The sequence below is a fragment of the Diadema antillarum genome, unplaced genomic scaffold, assembly GCF_040938485.1.
Source record: "Diadema antillarum isolate AM-2024a unplaced genomic scaffold, OU_Dant_1.0 scf00000141, whole genome shotgun sequence".
In the NCBI taxonomy this organism is placed as follows: domain Eukaryota; kingdom Metazoa; phylum Echinodermata; class Echinoidea; order Diadematoida; family Diadematidae; genus Diadema; species Diadema antillarum.
The window spans coordinates 877,676-900,356 of NW_027271030.1; the positions used below are offsets into that span (position 1 = coordinate 877,676).

The 22,681-nt window shown below is 40.0% G+C and overlaps 1 protein-coding gene across 1 annotated transcript; it reads left to right on the forward strand.

Moving 5' to 3' along the window:
• Positions 1-4,049: 4,049 nt before the first annotated feature.
• Positions 4,050-20,100, forward strand: LOC139721323 (glutamate receptor 3-like). Its single transcript, XM_071632641.1, has 10 exons — positions 4,050-4,125; positions 11,178-11,366; positions 12,299-12,547; positions 13,229-13,404; positions 14,166-14,219; positions 14,800-15,093; positions 16,050-16,169; positions 16,903-17,049; positions 18,134-18,334; positions 18,886-20,100. The coding sequence occupies exons 1-10, from the start codon at positions 4,050-4,052 to the stop codon at positions 20,098-20,100; spliced, it is 2,721 nt and encodes a 906-aa protein (XP_071488742.1).
• Positions 20,101-22,681: the final 2,581 nt, after the last annotated feature.

Below are 22,681 nucleotides of genomic sequence, written 5' to 3' on the forward strand. Positions count from 1 at the left end.
TACATATAAAATGTCCTCATTAGCGGGGTTTTTATGAGGTGATAACATACATTTTATCATTACCCGTGCGTTTTTAAGTCTAATGAATTAATCAAGTAGCACCTTCATCAAACGTATCAAATAACACAGATTTATTTTTGTCACAATATAAAACAACGTCATCTTGAAACTATACTTGGGAGTTACATGTAGTTTCTCTACAGAAATCCTTTCCAAAGAAGTAAACTGAATTAATGAAAAGACCAAGAACAAGATCGAGCGTTCTTTGATAACGTGTCTCAAAAGTCATGTCATGGAATATTGAAAATGACAGGTGAGAATGTAGCCTGTAGTGTGGATTTCACGTATACGTCATGCTACCATGCCATTGTACCGTATCGATTTACAATCATGAATGTAACAAACGAGAAACACTCAACATTCAACAACATGTTCATATGGGATCTCGAGTAGCACTAATTTGCACCGTTACACTTGAGAAGGAAGGATGGGGGAGAAATTCGAAAAGTTTCATCTCATGCTCTCGATCTGCTGATGCTATAGTGGGAAACAAGGACCTAAGACATGACTCCACTAAACAGCCCAAATAATTATGTCACGTGATACTCTGGATATATTATGAGACTTGGTTGGTCACCTGTTCTGATGTTTTTCCATTGTTGTTGCAACAGCATTTGAATGTGGAATGGAAATGACAAATCGAATTAAATCGTCTCCAACGGCACTTCTTTTCAGTTATTGGTTAGTACATTTCCTATACACGACCTGGTTTCTTTTTACATATTCTAAATTTAAATACATGTAATGTTCTCCTTCAATGCATGATCATGATGTTGTCCCCGATCAGTGCGTTCAATGCGAAAAGATATACATAATTTAACTATGGGAGAGAGAGAGAGACAAACAACGTAACGTGAATGAAAACTTAAACTAGCTGTAAACAACCAAAGAGAGAGAGAGAGAGGGGGGGGGAGGCAAAAAGTTGAGACTTAAACTAAAGTACTATTTGTTCATTACACACGAGCTATTAAGGATAGTAAATAGTGACGTCATCACGATCGACCTATCATTGTATTAACTGGGCAATCAGAGAATAGAGATATCATCAACAACAAACAATACGTCAATAAACAATGTCAATCTAATAGTAGGACAAAAAAGGCTTACTAGTATCCCGAAATGAGCCAACAAGAAGAAGCATGCTGCACAAAGATGGACGGGAAGTTTTATGGCGAATCATCTCGTATGATTATAAGAAAGATGTTATGATAATATGAATGAAAATAAAAGCAAGAAATCGGAGCGAATTGGAGTTTGATAAACTCAGATATCGGATAATAATAATATCTTCACTCTCAAATATCATAAGATCATCTGATCTCAGCAGGATTATCGGTTGAAAGAAGCGGTTATTTTGTCACTTGACTGATCTTGTCATTTTTTTTCAATAACATTTTTTAATAAGAGCTATTTAAATACTGCGTGATTATTTTCTGTCAATACATCCAGATGATAGTGATGACCGTACAGAAATGGCATCATAGCCAAGTAATCACCATCATCGTCGTCGTCGTCGTCGTCATAGTCGTTATCATTGCCGTTGTCATAACCATCATCATCGTATACTCGTCATTTGTATCATCGGAATATCGGACTTTTTTCTCTATTTGACAGATAGAGGTCCTTTACTTGTTGGTTCACCTATGTGAAAAAATACGTTACCTCCGTCACATGACTATTGTTTGCTGAACAAAATATATTGCTTTAAGTCAAACTGACCCAATTCTGAGGATAGTATTATATTGTTTTGAATTCTTATCTCTTGTTTAGATATTTGAAAGAACTAGAAATGAATCAAAGCTCATGCAAACCTCTGGAGGGGAATCCGAAACAAGCAGCCAGGAAAGAGGAGTCGGATCGGTAACATCAAATCTTTATAGAGACTGACAGGATAGATCTACAGGTGGCGAAGTTACGAGGCAACAAGGCGATTCAAATTGACCCCTAACATTTAGTTTGACAGACAGTGAGATACTGGATAACATTCAGAGACTCTGGGGATTTGGGGATTGGCACAAGACTGAAAATAACTCAAACAAGAAGAAAATCAAAACAAATTTGCGAATAAGCTGCTTGATGAAACACTTGATTGTATCGAATGCAATGCTCAATTACAGCATAATATAAGGGCATTTCCACGAAAGAAGACTGAATGTAAATACTCCTTAGCTGCCTCAATAATCAGCATTCCCTCGTCAGCTCTCTAAATACAAATAAGTGTTCGAGTTCAGTATGATTCATCAATACAATTCAAGTATGTAACTGAGCATCATAGTCATGGAATTAATGGTAATCTGTCATTGGTCATTCCTCCATCCATCATTCTGACTGGTATCGATGAATGACATGGTCTGACTGCTTTGCAACAAGCTACCTCTTGAAAGTAATAGATTTTGGTTGTAAAAGAAAAGAAAGGAAAGAAAGAGCAGGGTCACTGAGCTGATATCTCAAGACGTTACATTCAATCCATGCAGGGAGGTGACGACCTAATCTCGACAACTCAAGCAGGCCCAATCCTGCTCTTATCATCTGTGAGCATTGTTGTTGTTGTTGTTGTTGTTGTTGCTGCTGCTGCTGCTGCTGCTGCTGTTGTTGTTGTTGTTGTTGGTGGTGGTGGTGTTGTTGTTGTTGTTGTAAATGAATGTTAAACCTTCACCTTCCTTCTTTCCATCGATCTCGTACAACCTCAAGATGTGTATGATTCTGTCTGGAGGGGATTGCACGGGAAATAATGGAATGACTAAATGATTTTACAGTTTCCTCCTGTGGGTTGAGAGCCTATTCAAAATTGCTATGTTTCATATTTTCAGTGATTTGTCAGTTGTAATGTTAGTTTGAACAATGATAAAATTCAAATATTGATTAAAGATGGTGCAGTCATGGCGGAACGGATTCAATATGCGTCCTCTGCAGTTTAGGGTTCAGACAGTATTTAAAGCAGAAAATGGTCATTCCATCTGTGAATGTCAATGGCATATAGCAGCTCACTCGTGTATCATTGTTTTGACAGGCAACATCAAATGAATTTGCACTTATACGCGTATTGAATTCATGTACTAAGTATTCTTTCTCGACTCAGTCCAACACCCGGCACATCACGGGTAATTGCGTGATTTCCACGATAATAACTGCATATTATTACATCCTTGTGCTTGGAAAAGAAATATTCTTTCGTCATCACTTGATGTATTTGCCATGATATTAGACCGGTAAAAATACCAAAATCAGCATTTTCACAAAACTGTGGTTCAACCGAAATGAATCATCGGCCTCGGGGAGAAAATAAAGAGCTCAAGTAACCTAGCTGGAAAAGGAAGAAAAAGAGGAGGAGGAAGAAGAAAGAGAAGAAGAAGAAGAAGATGAAGACACAGCAAAACGGGTGACGATACAACGATGACTCTTTTTGATCATTCACTACAGTCGACATCTTGCCTGTTCTTCAAGTAGGTCTAAATAAAAACTGTAATGGATGTAACAAGGGTGGACATACTGAATCCCGTGTTAGGCTATGTCTACGAATTTTGTATTTTCGGTACCCCCACTCACTACCATGCCCACTACAAAGACTTCAATATGGGATACGAGTCATTCGGCGTACTGTAGAGATGAGGTCACCTGAGCGGAACGCCCTCACTCACCGGTCCCTCACTACTTGATGCAATATGCACCCATCTGTGCAAATGGAACTGACCAGTCCCTGGGCGGGGTCGATGAATTTGATTGACACTCTGTCAATCATTGCTCATTAGCATGGACATGAATGCGTAATGAGGTAGTTTTGTTCTCCGCTGCGATCTAATCGCTTTCGCTAAAAACGTATAGCGTAGCTACAGGCTTTTCCGACGAACATACCCCTCCACTGGCCGGAGTTAGTGGCTCTTAGAACTGATGCTAGATCTCGAATTTCCCAACATCACCTGCAGAATTTCTCTTCCAGGAAGACAATCGAGAATTGGAGGTGAAAGCGAGGGTGCCACCTCAACATCATGATGGCGAGGACGGTGCTTCTAGCCTTCTGCATGCTGATGGTACAGCAGCAGACATTTGCCGCCGAAATTTCAATCGGTAAGTTGAAGAGAAATCTCGAATTTATCTAAACATTGTCAAAAAGACAACTTATTTCACAACAACAAAATCATATGGGGTATTGATATCAATCCCTCATCCTCCATTTCCATGGAGACGGTTGCCAAATCTTTCATCTTGAGACAGTCGTCTGGGAGGAAGTCACGACCTCTTTTTGTTTTCGTCATTAGGGCTCCATCCATATAGCCGTCTGATCTTGAAAAAAACAAACAAACAGAATCTGATTCGAAGAGGAAAAATAAGATTACAATGTAATGATCATTGAATCATTGGAATTTTACAAAAAGCTTTGTTGTGAGCATTGAACATTTGCCTACAAGAAATATTTGTGACCTAGCTGCACAAGCAGAAAAGCCAGTGATATCGTGGTTATCACGCCGCAATGATTTTACTAGCGGGTATGAAAACACTCCGCCATATATATCGATGGCTTTTTGTACTGCCATTCTGAGGCCCTTACATCTGCATCTTGTGTACGTGTAATGCATTAGGCTCTACATTCAGTAGTCGGCAGATAATATCGTGCTAGGGTGTTGTTTATTTGCATACTGAATGCTGCAGCGAGTGTGTGGGATATAGGAGAGCACGGTAAAAACACAACAGTGAGGCAGTATGCCCTCGTTAGTCTGTAGCGAAATACCGACTAAATTTGTGGCCAGAACTCCTCCGTTGAAAACCAGCGGGAAACCCGCTGGGTATAACCACGAACTCGGCTTTAAAATTCACGGTACGACTCAGAGCCAACGATTACAATGAATAGAAAAAAGGGGTGATGGGTGGAAATAACAAGCCAGAAACCAAACACCAAGCTGCTCTCACACGAGAAAAGAAAAAATCCCTACAGAACAATCCAGCCCCTTACTAGCCAGTGAAATATTGCACTTACAAGCTGTGTATTATTTGTCACAAGCAAGGTTCTGGTTGATACAGTACAATGAGAGTTGTTCTTTTGGCAAAATTCCACTTGAATAATGTACAATGTAGTGCCATGGTTTAGCACATAGCGCCCACGTTGTATTTTGTGACAGAAATTATGTAATCACGGGATAAATAACTCTGAATGGATCACCATGCACCCAGTAACGAAAACATATTCACCATCACAAATAAAGGGAACTCGGGGATAAAGAAGCAAAATCCTGCAAAGGCTAATGTACAGCTCATAGATGCTCTGCGGTACCTGCTTTTCCTTCGATGACATTATGTAACAGCCTTTTTAAATGTTATTTACCGAATCAGGGAGAGACGATAACCAAAGCATTATCTAACTAAGTATTTCAACACGTCACTCGAAATCCAAAACCGAATGAAAGACGGACTGGCAATATCTGACCTATTATCATAATAAGATGTATCATAATAAGATGAAAGTTGTAGGCATGAGCTCAAGCAGATTATGCTTGTGTACTTTCCTATTTTCAGATATCAGGAGCTTCTGCTTATCACTATATAGATCAGTTTCACTCGGTTGTCATTCCAAGTTTGAGCAAGGAGTTGATTTGAGATACAGTCATGAGCTTGGACACGATGGCAGCCAGGTAGCAATCTGGGATGTGACCAAGTCTAAAATCTCTGATTTCTGGGTCCATTCATTTACTTCAATCTGATCATGTTTCATTCTAGCAAGTGGTCGTGGCCATATGGACACTGAGTGCTATACCCGCCGCAGCATTTTCTAATCAAAATTACCGTATTGCTAGTTCAGACACATTTAAAATCCCCTCTCTACCATGAACACAACAAATCGCATTCATTGTTCAGTTAGGAACCCATGTCATATTCTTTGCACTGAATCTTTGGACTCAAGTCAAGCGTAAATCACAGCCTCAACTTTGCTTGCTTCTAGAGTCGTGTTAAACAGCGCTAATTACTACGTAAATCACCTCCAGACAGCTCAAACCTCGTTTTGCCACACGCTCTCTAGTCTCTTCAGCGGGGAGCTAGTGCTTTTGTTATAATCCACAATGACTTTGAATTGATTCTTAGAAATGCCAAGTTCACACTTGATCAACTAAGCAGATCAAGAAGGAACGGAGGGGATTTTGTTAGGAACATATCTTGTCCACCAGCCTAGAGACTCGGGGTGCAGAAATTAACTACATGTACCATCGAAGAACTTGAGACTCCTTTGCGCCTTGCCCTGGGGTTTATTCAAACTTACGCTGACTATAAATTGTATCTGAAAAATGAAAATAATCCAAAGTTTTACCTCAGATGGTACCGCCTTGTCGCTGATGAATTGGTTCTATGACCTTAAACCAGCTCTAGTTTCACCTAGTAATCATACGATCATGAATAATAGCAATTTTACATGATAACATGGACATGAAAAAGACAACAGTAATCATTTCCAGGTAGCCATTATGAAATTGTGTATGGATGGAATAAATTACACATTAATGTGATAAAAGTTTAGCCTTTACAATTCACTACACGCCATCTCACGCCATCACACATAATTATACATTTGTGAGATGCACATTGGGGCAGCCAGTCATTCTCACACATGGCAGACGGATACATCATGTTGATGATGTTTCAGTTGTAATACTCGACACATGCGTGTGAAGGAGATGGGTAATGCTTTGTCTTACTCAGTGGTGGTCGATTGGTTGAATGAATGAATACTGACAAATTCATTCAACCTGAATGGACAAAAAGGAGGGGGAGGGGGGGGGGGAATCAAAGATACTCATCATAGTAAAAACTACGCGAAAAACTACGCGACTGAAGTTGGACGGGGTTACTGGGTCCCTGTATACTTGACCTCATTACAAGAGAGTTTACTCAAGGCATGTTATGCTTCCCCTCATATCATCGAAGAAGATTTACCTTTGGCACAGACCGCCATGTCGTAAAACTGAGCACGTCATCATGAAATCTGTTTCCATAGCCTTGAGATTAAAAGAGGACTCTTCTCTGGTTTGATACTAGAGGAAAACAGAATAAGAGAGAGGAATGGCTGACTGATATATCGAAAGAAATAAATCTGTCAGGAGTGTATAGCAGGGCGCTACTCAGGGGCTCCCGAAGGAAATTTATTTCTTCCTAAAAGGCCTGACGAAATCAGAGATCGTGCCTTATCTTGGGGGAAACTTTGTTTGGGGTGGGGTCATACTTCGGTAGCTAAATCCCAATCTACTAGTATTTTGTCTGGTTTAGAAGGAGGTGGGGTCCCTTTGTGGAACACTAAACTACGTTCCGAATGTTCAGCTCATGATTTGTAACTTAAAAGGATACAGGGACGATGAGCAGAAAAAGTGAGTGATAATATACAGAGGGACAGATAAATGAATTGACACTTTGTGAACAAATAGTTATAAGAGCATGAAACCGAGAAAGCTTGTAGGTAGGAGACGACTTAATCAAAGTGTTACATTTTTAAGTTGATGTACAAGATGCGAGTGATTTTCAAGATGTTTTCTATTGAATAGGGGGAAATTTTGTCAGTTAAAAAAAGGGTCATTAATGATAACACAAAATTCAACAACCACTCTATCCCGGTTGTAAGCGTAGCTACCATACCTTCACATTCACTAGGGTATTGCTCATTTCATGTACTACCTTTTGCTGCATTTCCCGCCTGTAAACTATTTCGTCGTCTTTTAAATCAACACAAACCGAACACAGTTGTGTGAAGAATAAAGCTACGTATTATGCTGACTTCAATGGTAGCTATTCAACCAAGGACAGCCTTCAGCATAACAAAGGCCCGTGGGATGGTTGCCTGTACGGTAATCGCACACAGTGAACATACTAGAAATTTCGCACACAGAGTAATGCTCAAAGCTGGGCTTTTAGAATGAGCAAAGAGCAAGTGACTAGGAGGAAATGATTCTTTGAAAATAGCCTCGACTGATATAGAATCTAATCACACGTATATTGCATGACTAGGATGTACAGGCTAATGAACATGTATAATGACAGTAGACAAATTATGACGGCATAACTGGAATTATGAAAGGGGGCAGCCTTAGGAATAATTATTGACGGCGCAGCAGGCGAACATCAGCGACCAGGTAGAAAACGGAATGTCGCCATCTCTCGACGTAGCTGCGCTAATTTCTGGTGTCGGGCTTCACAGTTAACGGTCGTGTTTCTATTTCGTATTATACTCCAGGAAAATAATTCCCATTGCTTAGCGTTTCGCATTTTCTTGAAATTTCTCATGTGATGCAAATTGGTAATTCATGATTGCCAGAGTTGGAAATTCGATCAGACCACAAATTAATCCCTACGTCAGCTGTGTGTATATTCTATGAAGACATAGGGCCTATCTCTTCCATAATCGCGTACAAAAAGACATTGAGAAAGCAAGTCACTGGTCATTCCAGTGAAGGTTGTAGTCCAATTGACGCTTTTCTACATATGCAGTGTATTATTATCAGTATATTGCATCGTTCATAACAGGACATGTATGCGCCCCTGTGAGTCGTAGTTTCTTTTCAATTCTCGACCAGCACACTAAGTAGAAATGCCGCCATCTGACGTCCACTTTGGGACAACTCTTAACAGTTGGCTGTGTCCCCAACGACATCGGTGAAGCAAAACCACACGTTTTTGAATTACAAAGGGAGTATTACAATGAAGCGCAAGGCGCCAGCGCAGGGTGGAACGGAAAGATTTTTGTATCATGAAAAACGATGCATCATTGCAGCTCTACCCGGATGAAATAAAATGATACATTTTTTGATCGTTACGCCATACAGGTACTGTGTGGTACGGTTCTCGCTGGGGGTCTCACATGACTCATACAGGCCATAGATTCATATAACGATGCGTCAGGCAACATAAATCACACTCAGGAATGCGGAAAAGGAAAATCGATATCCAGATTATGATTATTCCGACTACGTAGTTCCCAAAACGACAATTATTTTCTATGGGAGATATCATTCGCGTTCAAAATACGCTAGATGTTCTACTGCGAGAAACATTGTGACCAAATCGAAGGGGACGGCCTGGGCTGGAGGATAATTTGACATTGCCATGGTCTACTGTATATCCATCAGCAGCGACAGCAACAGTTGGATCTAGCAATATAATACGTGTATATAGATTCTATATAATTGTACATCACGAGATGTTACTTCAGCAAAGATAAAAGGCGTGAGATCATGCAATTCGAATAGATCATGGGTTCTCACCCGTAATCAGCTCGTTGACGAGAGCAGAGCCATGGTGAAAATACGGACGACGCCATCTGTCGTTCATTGGAAGCCATTCGTAGTCAGCCCACGCCCTCGACTCTATTCATGTCGATTTCTATAGAAATGACTAACCCGCACAGGAACGCGGAATTTCGAAAACAAGCTGTTGTCTGCAGTCACCCAACCAAGACGTGCTTTCAACGTTCGTCCTTTGACAATTTGAAAACTAACGAACAATCATGAAAAGACCCATTGAAATCGGTTTTTTCCCCTTCGTGTCGAGTAGACAAAGACTTTCCAGGAGCGAAAAGATATTTACAGCGGGTAATCGCAAAGGTTATTTCAAAGCAGGCCACTCGGTTCGTCCCCCATGAGACACAATAAACGACACAAAGAATGCATTATGTCCTTACAAAACTAAGCCGCCATTTTGGATTATCGTACCATCAGCTGCTCGCGAAGGAAAAGCTGATTCTAGAGGACGCGGACTATGACTTTTATCACGAGGAAAAAAAGAACACGTTTGAAATAGACAACGCCCCTGGGTTTGGCGGGAAAGAAAACACTTTTGTAGGTTTTGGAGACATTAACGGCCCATTCGACGAAAATACCAACCGTCGAATATTCAAACGAACCAACAGCTCTTTGCGATATAATACACTAATGTGTCCCAATCACTCGGTGCCTTGAAAATAACACCCAGAGGATTTATTACCAAGAATTTGTTGAATGGACTGAGAGCTAGGTTCTCGCTTTTGCGGTTCCCAATTATCTATTGATCGGCTTACCAGTGGCCTATAATTCAGTATGCAGAACTCATGAGGCATGTACAAGCGGCTGACATGAGTAGATGTATGATATCCACGTTTTCCGAGTTGTTCTGTACACAATTTATTGCTGCCAACGTTTGCCACACAAAACATCAATAATAAGCTGATGCCGTATTAAAAAAAAAAAAAAAAATTAATCATACTACAATATGCATGTATTGCATGTCTATCACCTATTCTCATTTTTGTTTCGAGCGTTCAGAGCATTTATTAGACATAGGTTTAGATACATTATTGAATCCATACAGTGGTTAAAATGACGCGGCCATTGTATCGATCATGATGGCCGCCATTTCCAACTGACGCACTCAGTCAGCTGTGGCGCTAATCAGAACACACAGAGAACGCAGTTACGGGGCATAGGACAGTCTACGTTAAAATGCAGTGTGTGTACCCCTTCGCGATGCATGAATATTCTGCCAATGTTGGTGTCATGGTGTCATGTTTTTGAGTACGAAATGACGATCCTCAAATGCTCCCTTAAGCTTTAACTATATACGCTTGCGAAGGGTCCAAGCTGATCCCGCCCTCTTTCTCCCAACTGAAATATCATCGAATATGTATATCTGTATGTTCTACTTTTAAAGTGACATGTTTGGGCATAGATGTACAGCATCTTTTTTTTTTAAACATTGATTAAGAAAATTAACAGACCTTCTCCAATTTCCTGTCTCGATTTGATTTTGTGATACATGAAAATTACATTCGACTTTACAGCAAATGCAACAGTATATAAATGATATTTTGTTTTACCTGATGATTGAAACGAAGGATTTAGGCTCGTTTTGCCTAATTTAAAACTTGCAACATCAAAACGTATATGATGCTCAAAAACTTATTTAATGTGACTAGTTATGTAATACACTTTGTGGTGTGCTTAAAGATTTCTTTCTTTGACTTATTATCAAGGAAGATATGATAAACTGTCGATTATGATATTTTCATTTGCCCAACATCTTTGGATTCCCTTTGTCTTTTGCTGAGCATCGTAGCACGGAGATGAGTTTGTAAAGCAGCTGAAACTTATCTGCCATATTGAAAATCTTCCTAGGTTCCTTCTACGGCGCCGAGACGGACAAGAATGATGACTACAAACGGATCATCGACGACGCTACCTTCTGGGTGACGTCATACGGATGGAACAATGGAAACACACTCCGAGTGACCCACTTCCAGCCTGACACTCTGCCCAATGGACAGCAACAGATCAGCAGCAACATCTTTCAGGCCCTCCAAATCGGTAAACCGACTAAATGACTAAATACAATACATTGTAACCTTCAACCTTTCCCCTCCAAGTCAAGCCAACACAAAACGAAGATGACCAAATACTACACATTGTAACCTTTAACCTTTCCCCTCCAAGTCAAGCCAACACAAAACGAAGATGACCAAATACAACACATTGTAACCTTCAACCTTTCCCCTCCAAGTCAAAACGAAGATGACTAAATACAACACATTTTCACCTTTAACTGTTCCCTTCCAAGTCAAAACGAAGATGACTTAGTGAAACACATTGTAACCTCTAACCTTCCCCCTCCAAGTCAAAGCCAACACAAAACGAGGATGTCACGAAATGTTCATAAAATTGAACATGACATTTTGCAACTAAACTGCATTTCTGTTTTTATACAAACCGAGCATGATGGTAGTAGATCTTACAAAATAGCTATTGATGAATCTCAATACGGAAATTCAGAAACAGTAGTGGAGGTCTAATTCTAGCTTTAAAATATTGTCATGTCATCAAGGCATGTCATCCGGGATCTCATGGCCTTGAAATGTTAACATATAAGCTGATATAACTCGCAACTTTTGAAGATAAGCACAGAACTCCCAAATCGAAGGCAATGCTTTTAAGATATAAGCAAAGTCTTAGTGTTCAGCCTTCTTCCTGTACTCTTAGATAGCTTTAGACCTTGAACCTATGTTTTTCCTACATCTTCGCGGTATGACTTTATATAATTGCATTATAAAATAGATAGTCCAGCCAACAAAAAAGAAAGAGAGAAAAATAATCGTAATTGTGTTCGCTGTCATTAAAAACATATAACAATATCAACATAATAATGATCATTACATGTACTAGTTCCATTATCTCTGTCATATAATTAAAGGGGATAATGATAGAACTGACAATCACAAAACATCGGTTTTCTATCTTCACAGAGGTGTGCGCCCACGCAAGGAGTAGCAGTCTCCGTGGCATCATCCTGCCCAATGACATCTGTCCGGATTGCAATGACATCAGCGGCGTGATCGGCGACGCCATCAACCCGACGGCAACGCTCGACCTCTGTGGAGGCCAGTACTCCATCAAGCTGTACCCAGCCGTCGATGACCTTGTCGATCTCTACGCCGAGATCATTAACTACACCAAGTGGCGCGACTACCTCCTCGTCTACGACGGCGACAACGGTATTTTTTTTTTTCAAAATCTCAAGACGAGTCTTTCCCTTGTGACTGATTTTCACGCAGACTTGATATTGCTTACAAGATTAACCCTCTCAGCACCAGCTCAATATGCAGTTGATATTGTTTGAAAACAAAATAGAGATGATGCTAGGAGAATTTAAAGAGACACACTTCCTCTACAGGGCAAATATCATTATTGTAGGTAGATTGTTAATGCAAAACCAACTGACTGGACTGACTGTCGATCAGAAAAGTGTTCTGTACACACAGTCCTGATACCTCTGTTATACATCTTGATATGATCAGGGAGGTGGAAATTCATTCCACCTCTCTGATATTATGCACTAAGGATAGGCCGTACTTGTTTCTCTCTAATCATTGCTTTGAGCGCAGTGCAGCATGGGATTCTATTTCAGCGTGTAGATTCGATTGAAAGACAGTTATGTGACCTCCGGCACCACAGGATAATGAATGCGAATTATTTAAAAGGTATAATATCTATTTGATATTTTGTTATGTTTTATTTACAAGGTATTCTCTTCAGTTCATAAAAACTGAGGACATACAAAATATGCAACACACACTATTATGATAACCGCACACACTTACAAACAAGAAAACTACAGACTTCACTTTCACCAGTCACACCAGAAGTCATACAATGTTCTATTTCTTTTTGTTTAGCCCAAAGTATCGTAGAATCCATGTCTTCTCTCGCCATCGAGAACAACCAGACGGTCCAGCTTCTACCCATCGACGAGGAGATGACGGAAGTACGGCGCACCATCGCAGAGAGCACTGTCAAGAATATTCTACTCTTTTGCCAGTACGAGGAAATCTGCCTCAAACTAGTGAAAATGGTACGAGCGTAGAGTGTTTCCATGAAAACGTATCACGCGCCGTTCATACTGATGCACCAAATTGTGCAACTATGTGCACTTTATAATCACTTCTCATATTCTGAATAAGTCCAATCAAATTTCTCATGAAAAATAAAGTCATTTGCACAAGCAGAACAATTTTAGCTCTGTGGAAATAATTGTTGTTAAAATGGTGACAGTGATAACGTTCTTGTAAAGCGCGCGCTGCATTAAATGCTGATGTTCTTATATAAAATCAGAGAGATATAGTAGGCACGTATACCCATCGAAATTGAAATCTCCTTCACAAACTGAATATCGAACATATACTAAAACGTTGATTAACAGTCTGTTGTGAGTGACATAGCTTAAGCTCGTCTACCTTCTCCTAACCTACCTACATGATATCGACTCTTACGACCCGTTAATCACAATGTACCTGTGAGTTTAGATCTTGAAACAAAGCAAGAAATGAAATCATCTATTTAAGCTGTTAAACGTTCCACACCACTTGCAATCAAACTTTTTGATTAAAGTGAGGGTGGGTGTATTTATTTTGTGATTGTCCCAAACCAGTGTTACACTTTGGTGCAACTTAAATATGTTCAGATGCTTTTATATTATGCGGACACAGCAATATATGAAATCGTTATGCATAACGTGTATGATTGAACTGATTTTTTTAAAGTATATGTGCAAAATAAAGTAGCTTTCTTATCTTTCATTCATTTTTTTAAAAATTTGTTTTCTTTCTGTCTCAGGGAATCGAAGAAGGCCTCATGAGCGACGGGTACCATTGGTTGCTTGGTAACATTGTAAGTCTTTGTTTCAAAATTTCAGATTGTATTGTGTTTCTTACCATTTTATTTCTCTTTCGTAGCAAATCTGTGTCGCACAATTCAGAAAAGGATGCATTAGGTCTAAATATTTAGGTCTAAAATCCTCAGACTATATACTTTTATGAAAGTCTCGGTTATCAAATAATACAGGAGAGATTCATATTCTTAGTTTAAAACACCACCAGTGCTGCCAATCATAAAGTACATTCAATGACATGTAAATATTTTGACGTCGTTTATGCTCTACAATATCAGACGGCCTTATTTGGAAAACAAAGAGTGCAAAGATAGGATACTAGTATGTTACTTGTATAACCAATATAGTCCAAATAATGGATGTGAGGTTTTCATTAAAGTCATTATTTCAGTCAGGACTGATCATCAACATCAGCTTTATCTTCTCATCATCATCATCACCACCACCAGCAGTACCATCATCAGTACCATCATCAATACCATCACATTAACATCACCACTATTGCCACCACTTTGTAACATCGTAACTCTCATTGCGGTCGTCTTGATTAGTTTGCGATGCTTTTGTGTACATTTGCAGGACTTACCCCTGACCTGGGAAGAAGTCCAGCAGATCCGGCAGGACGGGGCTTACATCACTCGGCTGATAATGAACAAGCAGGCCAACGTCAACGTGCGATACACGACCACCAGAGCCGAGAACCAGGAGGAATGGCCTTACCGCCTCAAGGTGGCCTACGATGCCGTGGTGCTGATGGGTGAGGCCTTCGACAACCACCTGCGCCGCACCGGCTCCTTCCCGTCAGCCGTGGCGCAGTGCAAGGCCACGTCTGAAGACTTCACGCTCTCCCCCGTTATGCAGGATATCAAGGAGGTGAGAGGATATGTCACGTGATTAACCACCTGACTCACTTCAAGATTAATATATTGCGTAATCAAGTCTAGCTTTGTAGTACACAGATCATGCTACTGATTGTTCTATTAATGACTGAGAATACCAGATATTGAATCTAAACATGGTATCACTCATACATTGTTTTTAATTTACCATTTTTGTGCATTATTTGAATCGATAGTTGTTCAAGGTCTTGGGTTTGTATGGTGACTAAAATTAATTAAAAGTCTTGATGGTGAATGTTCACTTTACATTGATGGGAAAAGCATAAATGCTATTTTTTAACGTTGTTGACGATTTATCACACATCTTGAATTTTAACCTTGGTCATGGCATGGACCATTTATTTACAATGTTAGCAATGACTGTACAATCGTTCAGGATTAGTATATGACAGATTCCCACTAGTCTTTAATGATTACTAATGCACATTGATTGTCAGGTTCATCGTTAGGTCGAACTAAGACGAAATAAGACGAGCTGTCCAATATTCAAACAGTTTTAGCAACAATTTAGACCTTTTACCTTCCAACCTGCTCTGCATCTTGTTGAAGACTTCTCTACGTGAAGCCCAGTTCACGTTATTCAGTTCTAGTCTGTGTGAGACAAGCAAATAGGAATGATTCAAGAGAATCAAAATTGATTAAACAAGTGAGTTTACTTTTATCTTGATTCAAGGTAAGGTTCATCTACGTGAAGCCCAGTACACGTTATTCAGTTCTAGTCTGTGTGAGATGAAACAAATAGGAATGATTCAAGAGAATCAAAATTAATTAAACAAGTGAGTTTACTTTTATCTTGATTCAAGGTAAGGTTCATCTACGTGAAGCCCAGTACACGTTAATCAGTTCTAGTCTGTGAGACGAAACAAATAGGAATGATTCAAGAGAATAAGAATTAATTAAACGAGTGAGTTTACTTTATCTTGATTCAAGGTCAGTTTTGAAGGACTGAGTGGACACGTGGCCTTTGACAATAATTACCAGAGGTCGAACTACTCCATCACCGTCCATCAAGGAAAAGGACAAACAGTCTTCTTCTACACTGATAACCAGGTACGTGGGAAGATAAAGCTTTGGCTAGGCCCGTAGAAAACTTTATGATCGGAAATATGGATATGAACGAGCCGAAGTTGTTAGGCGTGTTAGGCAGGATGTATAACTAAAATATTGCAGTAATATACGTACAACTTTCGACATTATTACGCCCATAGAACTTCATTTGATATGTGAGATAGGCCTATATAGCATTTTTTTTCTGGATGTGTATACAGTTGCATGAAAATCAATGAATGAAATGGATTGATAGGCCCCTACCCATACAGAACGGAAAGTTATACTGTAACTCGTAAGACGGAAGAAATTTGGGTTATGTGGAGCTTGCGTGAAAGACTTGCTATGACAGAAATGTTCTATAATTGCAAATAATATGGCAACCACCTGTCAGTATATGGACACTATTGTTGTAGTCGTGGATGTGATAGCTGCTGCTATTTCAAGTTTCACGTGACAGTCGTGGTTCTTCTTGCATATCATGGTTAATCTGAACACACATCCACATACACACACATTCTTCATGTCAGCACATGTCATTCAATGAGACTTTGTGATGTATGCAATGCAAGACAGTAATCAACTAAAAGAAAGAAAATATGGAAAGATGAGTTGAAAGTATGTCATATACCCCAGGCAGGGCTAATAAGGATGCCTGTTTTATCATCTTGTGATAGAAGCACCTGTAGGTTTTAATTAGTAACTGTGTCTATTCACATATCTGTCTATCCCTCAGGTGTACGAGTCTGGGGAATGGATACAGAACGTCAACCAATGGCGGCGAGACAACCGAGGCCTGAATTGGCCCAAACCTGGCTCACGTCTTAACATGTTCCCCTTCAGGAATGCCGAACTCAAGAGCATTATCGTCACCTCGCTGGAGGTAAGCGGGGGTTCGCTATTTTATTCTGTCAGGGCGTCTTTGCATTGGGGATGTAGGAAAACAATGAAATCATGGAATCTAAAGTTCCTCAATTTTTACTAGGCAGTGACGGCGTTCACGCCCACATTCGTAAGTTGTACGGAGAGATGTGGTCACTGCCTTACAAACCCTGAAATGGTAATATTCCAGAACTAAGATATTTCCTTTGAAAATGTCAACTTATGCACAGATCGAAGTTTCACTGTGAATATTACCTTAATTCACATGTGCAATCAAACTGATGATCCTAAATGGAAAACGAAAACCTCTAGCTCAACATTAGGATTCAGAATAACATGAAAATGCATAATCAGCAGTGGGTTGCGTTGTCTCTACTCACAAAAAGACCCCAGTGTTGGCAATGACCAAGAAGTGATATACCTATTTCATAACCCATTTCATACATATTTCATGTTGCAAACGCCAATGTAGGACATTGTTTCAGAATAAGAACACTTTGTAAGTTTATGCTCAGTTGAACGAAGAATTGAGCTGTAAAGAAATATCCCACACTAAGATTTTATACCAGAAAAGTTTTCAGTAGAAAAAGAGAACTGTTGTCAAACAGCTCTGCGATGCTATTACTGCATTAAAAGCTCTTATGATATACATCTTCATAGTAATTTAAAACTACGAGCTCCGCTTTCTTTCTGTGAAGTGAAAATCGCTGTTATAAAGGTGTCCACTGTTACTCTATTGCATTATTCTGTACATTCTTGGCAAAAAAAAAATGTTTTCCACTCAATATATATATATAATGCAATGCTATTCATAATGTTGGCATCTTCTGTTTCCGTAAATGTATGATTATGTGGATGTTTTCAAAATTTGAGAAACAGGAGACTGCCTTTGTAACTGAGTGAAAAGTCATTACATATACGTGAATAAACTGTTCAGTGAGTTTATAAGGAAGAATAGTTAGGGTCATAATATCATTCGTGTGGGCATGTTTTTCTGTTCTTTCCTTAACTGCTATGATTATTAAGTAATGGATGGTAATGGACAATACTAACATTATTACTTTTTGTATAAATCACAATTTCAGGAAGCACCATATCTGATCGACAGTGGACAAGGTTTCATTGGCTACATTCCCGAGCTCCTGCGCAACATCAAGATGGTGATGGAGAACGAACTTGGACTCGACTTTGAGTACACTATCGAACTGGTTGGAGAGGGCGAGTATGGACGACTCGACTACACGACTGGACGATGGAGCGGTCTCATGGAGAAACTTGTCGAAGGGGTAGGACGCTCAAATACCTTTCGTTTTTAGATATATAAAATGATATAATGTTCAAAAGATAGCTTAAAACCAAAAGTTTGTGACATACAACGATTTATGTTTCCTGACATTTTGGCATTGAATGTCTCTTTTGTAAGACTTTGCCACTTGAGAATAATGACGAAAATGTTAATATTTCGAAATCTACAGAGTATATATTTGATATCAAATTTGTAATATAACTCCGAAAATTACTAGTATTCTTATGAATACATATCTTTAAGAAATTCATCGTTATTGAAATTTATTCAAAATCGAACTCACAATGTAACCACCTGAGAGTGAATAACCACAACAAATTTGTTGTTCTAAGGTAATTTTCAAGAGAAAAAATTCACAAACAACATCTTTACAGGGAGATGTAATGTTTATGTAGACATATTATGGAGGTAAAGACAGAGAGTTTTGGGTTCCAGTTGCAAATATGTTATTAGTGATCAATGTGGACAGGAGTTAATCTGCTAAGTTTCAAAAGCTTACAATCTTCTTCTTTTCTGATCTCTTTCTTGCAGTATGCTGATATCGCAGCCGCACCGATGGCAATCACCAGCGAACGCGACAAGTTCATCGACTACACCGTTCCCTTCATGAGGAGCGATCTCGGCATCCTCATCGAGCATCCAAGCTTTGTGTGGGAGTATCCCTTCGTGCCCGTCTTCCCCTACGACTGGAATGTCTGGATCTGCAACTTCGCCGCTCTCTTCGTCACCGGCATCTTCCTCTTCTTGGTATGCTACTTCAGTCCCTACGAATACCGCGCCAAGGCCCAGCGAGGCGAGATTACTCCTGAGCAAGGGGAGAGTTTCAATTTCACCAACACGGCGTGGTATATGATTACCACTATGTACCTCCAGAGTTATGACGTGTCGCCCCGTTCCGTTGCGGGCCGCATCCTCAGTGCCTTCTGGTACCTCTTTATGCTGGTCATGGTGTTCCTGTACCTCGTTAACCTCACACCCTTCCTCAAAGCGTCCAAGGGCATCATTCTGGTTCGTGACGTCGGGGATCTCTTCGACCAGACCACTGTCGATGTCGGCTTTGTTAAGGATAGCTCTGCCTACGACTTTTTCCGTGACAACCGCATCCCTGAGTACCGTCGCCTGTGGGAGACTGTACAGTCTGCTGTGTCCATGTACCGCGATGACAGTGGTATCGTTCTGGAGGTGGAGGACGGCGTTCTGCGAGCAAGGCACTCTAACGGGAAATACGCCTTTATCCACGACAGGCGTGTCCTGGAGCACGGCTCACGTCAATGGCCTTGCAACCTGGTGATCACCGGCGGTAGCTTTGCCACGGTCGAGTACGGCTTGGGCGTGGCTTCAGGTTCTCCTCTACGAGACCAGCTCTCCTGGGCCATCGAGCGTCTGGAAGAGCGCGGCATTCTGGAGGAGATGTGGGATAACGATACCTGGGTTGACCCGCAGCGACGAGGGCCTTGTAGGAACCACAAGATGAGTTACTGGGAGAGACAAGCACTTTACTCACTGACGGCTGTGGATCTCCAAGGTATGTACTACCTGATGATCATTGGCATGGGGTCAGCCGTCATCATCTTCGCGCTCGAAGTGCTCGCCTTCCAGCTCGGCATCGGCACCAATGCACCAAGGGTCAACCGAAACGACCAGCACGAGATGCGTCGAGCTCAACCATTAACCGGCACAGGTGGTGGTGGCGTTTCCTCTGGTGGTGGAGGGGGAGGTGGTAACGACCAGAAAATGTGGATCTAGCCCCCCTCTTAAAGTTCCCCATAGTTTATTTCTCTCTTCCTGTCATTCTATTTTCTTTTCCACTTCTAGACACCAAGTGTTCTGTCGCTGCACATCTTTCACATTTTCACCATGAATACGTGTGAATGGAAGGAAATCTTTTCAGTACTGAGTAATTTAGCACGTTAATATGTACACATACATGTACTTCGTTGATCGATAACATATGAGTTTGCATTGCAGTGTCAATGATATGAGATGCAGGGTATTCCATTCAATGCAAACGATATGTCATGGGTCTTCTGTTTCTCTTGAAGATTCCACTTTCTACAATTTTTGTAATCAAGAAAGTCACTTGTTGAGTTTGTGAATTCTTGCATTCATATTTTATTAAAATGTTTACGAGCATTTTTTGTAAAAGAAAAATAACATTGTGAGAAACATTATCTATTTGCATTTCTGATGTATTATCTGTCCTGATAATATCATTGCTCTAAAAATGTCTTATTGGTGTATCCTTCCTGTTTTCTACTTTGTGAAAAAGTCATTAAATGTGTCAGTCATTTTATCTGTAAACTTTGAGCGCACAGTGTTTTCTTAATGTGTTTATTGACACGTATACTTATCTATGAAAAGAGAAGAAAGTATGAAGGAGCTATGACTACTGATGACGGGTGCAAACTTGGAGTGGATGATATACCTTAAGACATAAAACTATGAAGAGAGGGAGGGAGAGAGAAATGTAGATTTTCAGAGATTTTCTTTGTGAAAGAAGTTATAATGACCGTGACTATGAAAGTACCCACGTATTAGAGCTCCTGTATAAAAAAAAAAAAGTTGTGTGCGAGAAAATAGAGCAAGCGAAGAATAGAAGGATGGTTGCGTGTTAGTTTCAGCGACTTTCAACAAAGATTTTGTGAACCAAAATTCACTGTAATCATGTTTGTGAAAGCAAGAGAATATCAAGTAGAGGGATGAAGGTTGAGGTTTGAATTTTTTACAATTTGTCTCCCCTATAACAAATGAAATTTGTAAGATCGCAACTGCTGATCTGTAATTTAAAAAACATGTCGGGGAAAATGAACCACGGGACTCGAACCTGTGGTACTGCTTGCCGGGCAGCGACACTACCACAAGGCTATCCCTGGTTGCCGGCAGTGACATGAAGAACTTGGAACCAATATCCAAACTCTGAAATTCCGACATTGGTATATTATGCGATCTTACAAATTTCCATTTGTTAGAGGGAGACAAATTGAAGAAAATTTACACCTCAATCATGTCAGTGCATACAACACGTATACATACACGTTCATAAACACACACACAAGGGCCTATGTTATGTATTGTGGTCTCGATACTCCTTCTTCTAATAAAACGACCCGAAGACAAGCTCGTGGAAAATTTCAAGATGTCTAAAATTTCACATGATATGTAGCGTGAGATAAAAACAGATGTTTATAATGTTCGGGTCTGTATATCTATGGAAATATAAGAATATAGAACAACAACAACAATATATATATAATATATAAGAATATAGAACAACAACAACAATAAAGTGTATATATATATATATATATATATCGATATATACGCATATTTGTTTTTCCAAGACATGAGTGGTTGAGCACAGCACGCAATGAGGAGTCACTTGGGGGTAATTCTTTTGACTCCAACCAACCGGAGAACCTGCACTTTATGTGCAAGGTTAAAAATTATCGACTGAGTGGCTTCTGGGTTTACTTGGCGGTCAGGTTTCTCTTACCGCCACGGACCACGGATCGTTAATTAAAGAAGCATAGTCATTGCCACGCTTGATAGCGTCCTACAGCAACTGATCAGATTAGAGAGGGTGAATAACCCAGTGAGGTTAGCCTGAATAGAAACCATCTCGGAAGGTAACATCTTAAACCATGAAACAAGCCACCACCTCGTACTAATCTTTCCTCTTATACAGGTATTAGGCAGTTCTTCTAGGAAAGGTTATGATACATTGTACCGCGTTCCCCTTAAAGTGAATCCCTCAAGTGGTATTTTCTCTTTTGTTTTTTTCTAAACCCAATACAACATGCATTTCAGTCCCGAATGCCACCAAAATTGTTTAGCCTTCTCACGCTGATGAAAAAGAAATAGGCTTATATTGAGGCCCGAATGAAAAAAAAAAACGTCACCCAAAATGACCGCAAGTGCAGTCTGTTATCCTTAGAGGTAACAGCAGATGTAACAGCGTCGAATAAAATTATTCCATCACACATTCAGTAGCAGAGATATATACGAACACGGACCAAATAGTGTAAGTGTATGTCTTGCTTTAATACTCCAGCATTTACAGTTCTTTGTTGTTTTGGTTTTTTATGGTGCATAAAATTTTCTTTCTTTCCTGTGACAACTAACTTTTTCTAGCTTTTCAAAGCGTTTTTGAGATTTCTTGCACAAACTGTGATGGAGATGGCTATCTGCCAACACAAACAACACACACACACACACACACACACACACACACACACACACACATCGTCTCTCTATGCTTTTGTGCAAAAAGCCTTTCATATCACCCGAATGCTACATAGTGACATGAATAAGTGCCAAAAGTGAATGC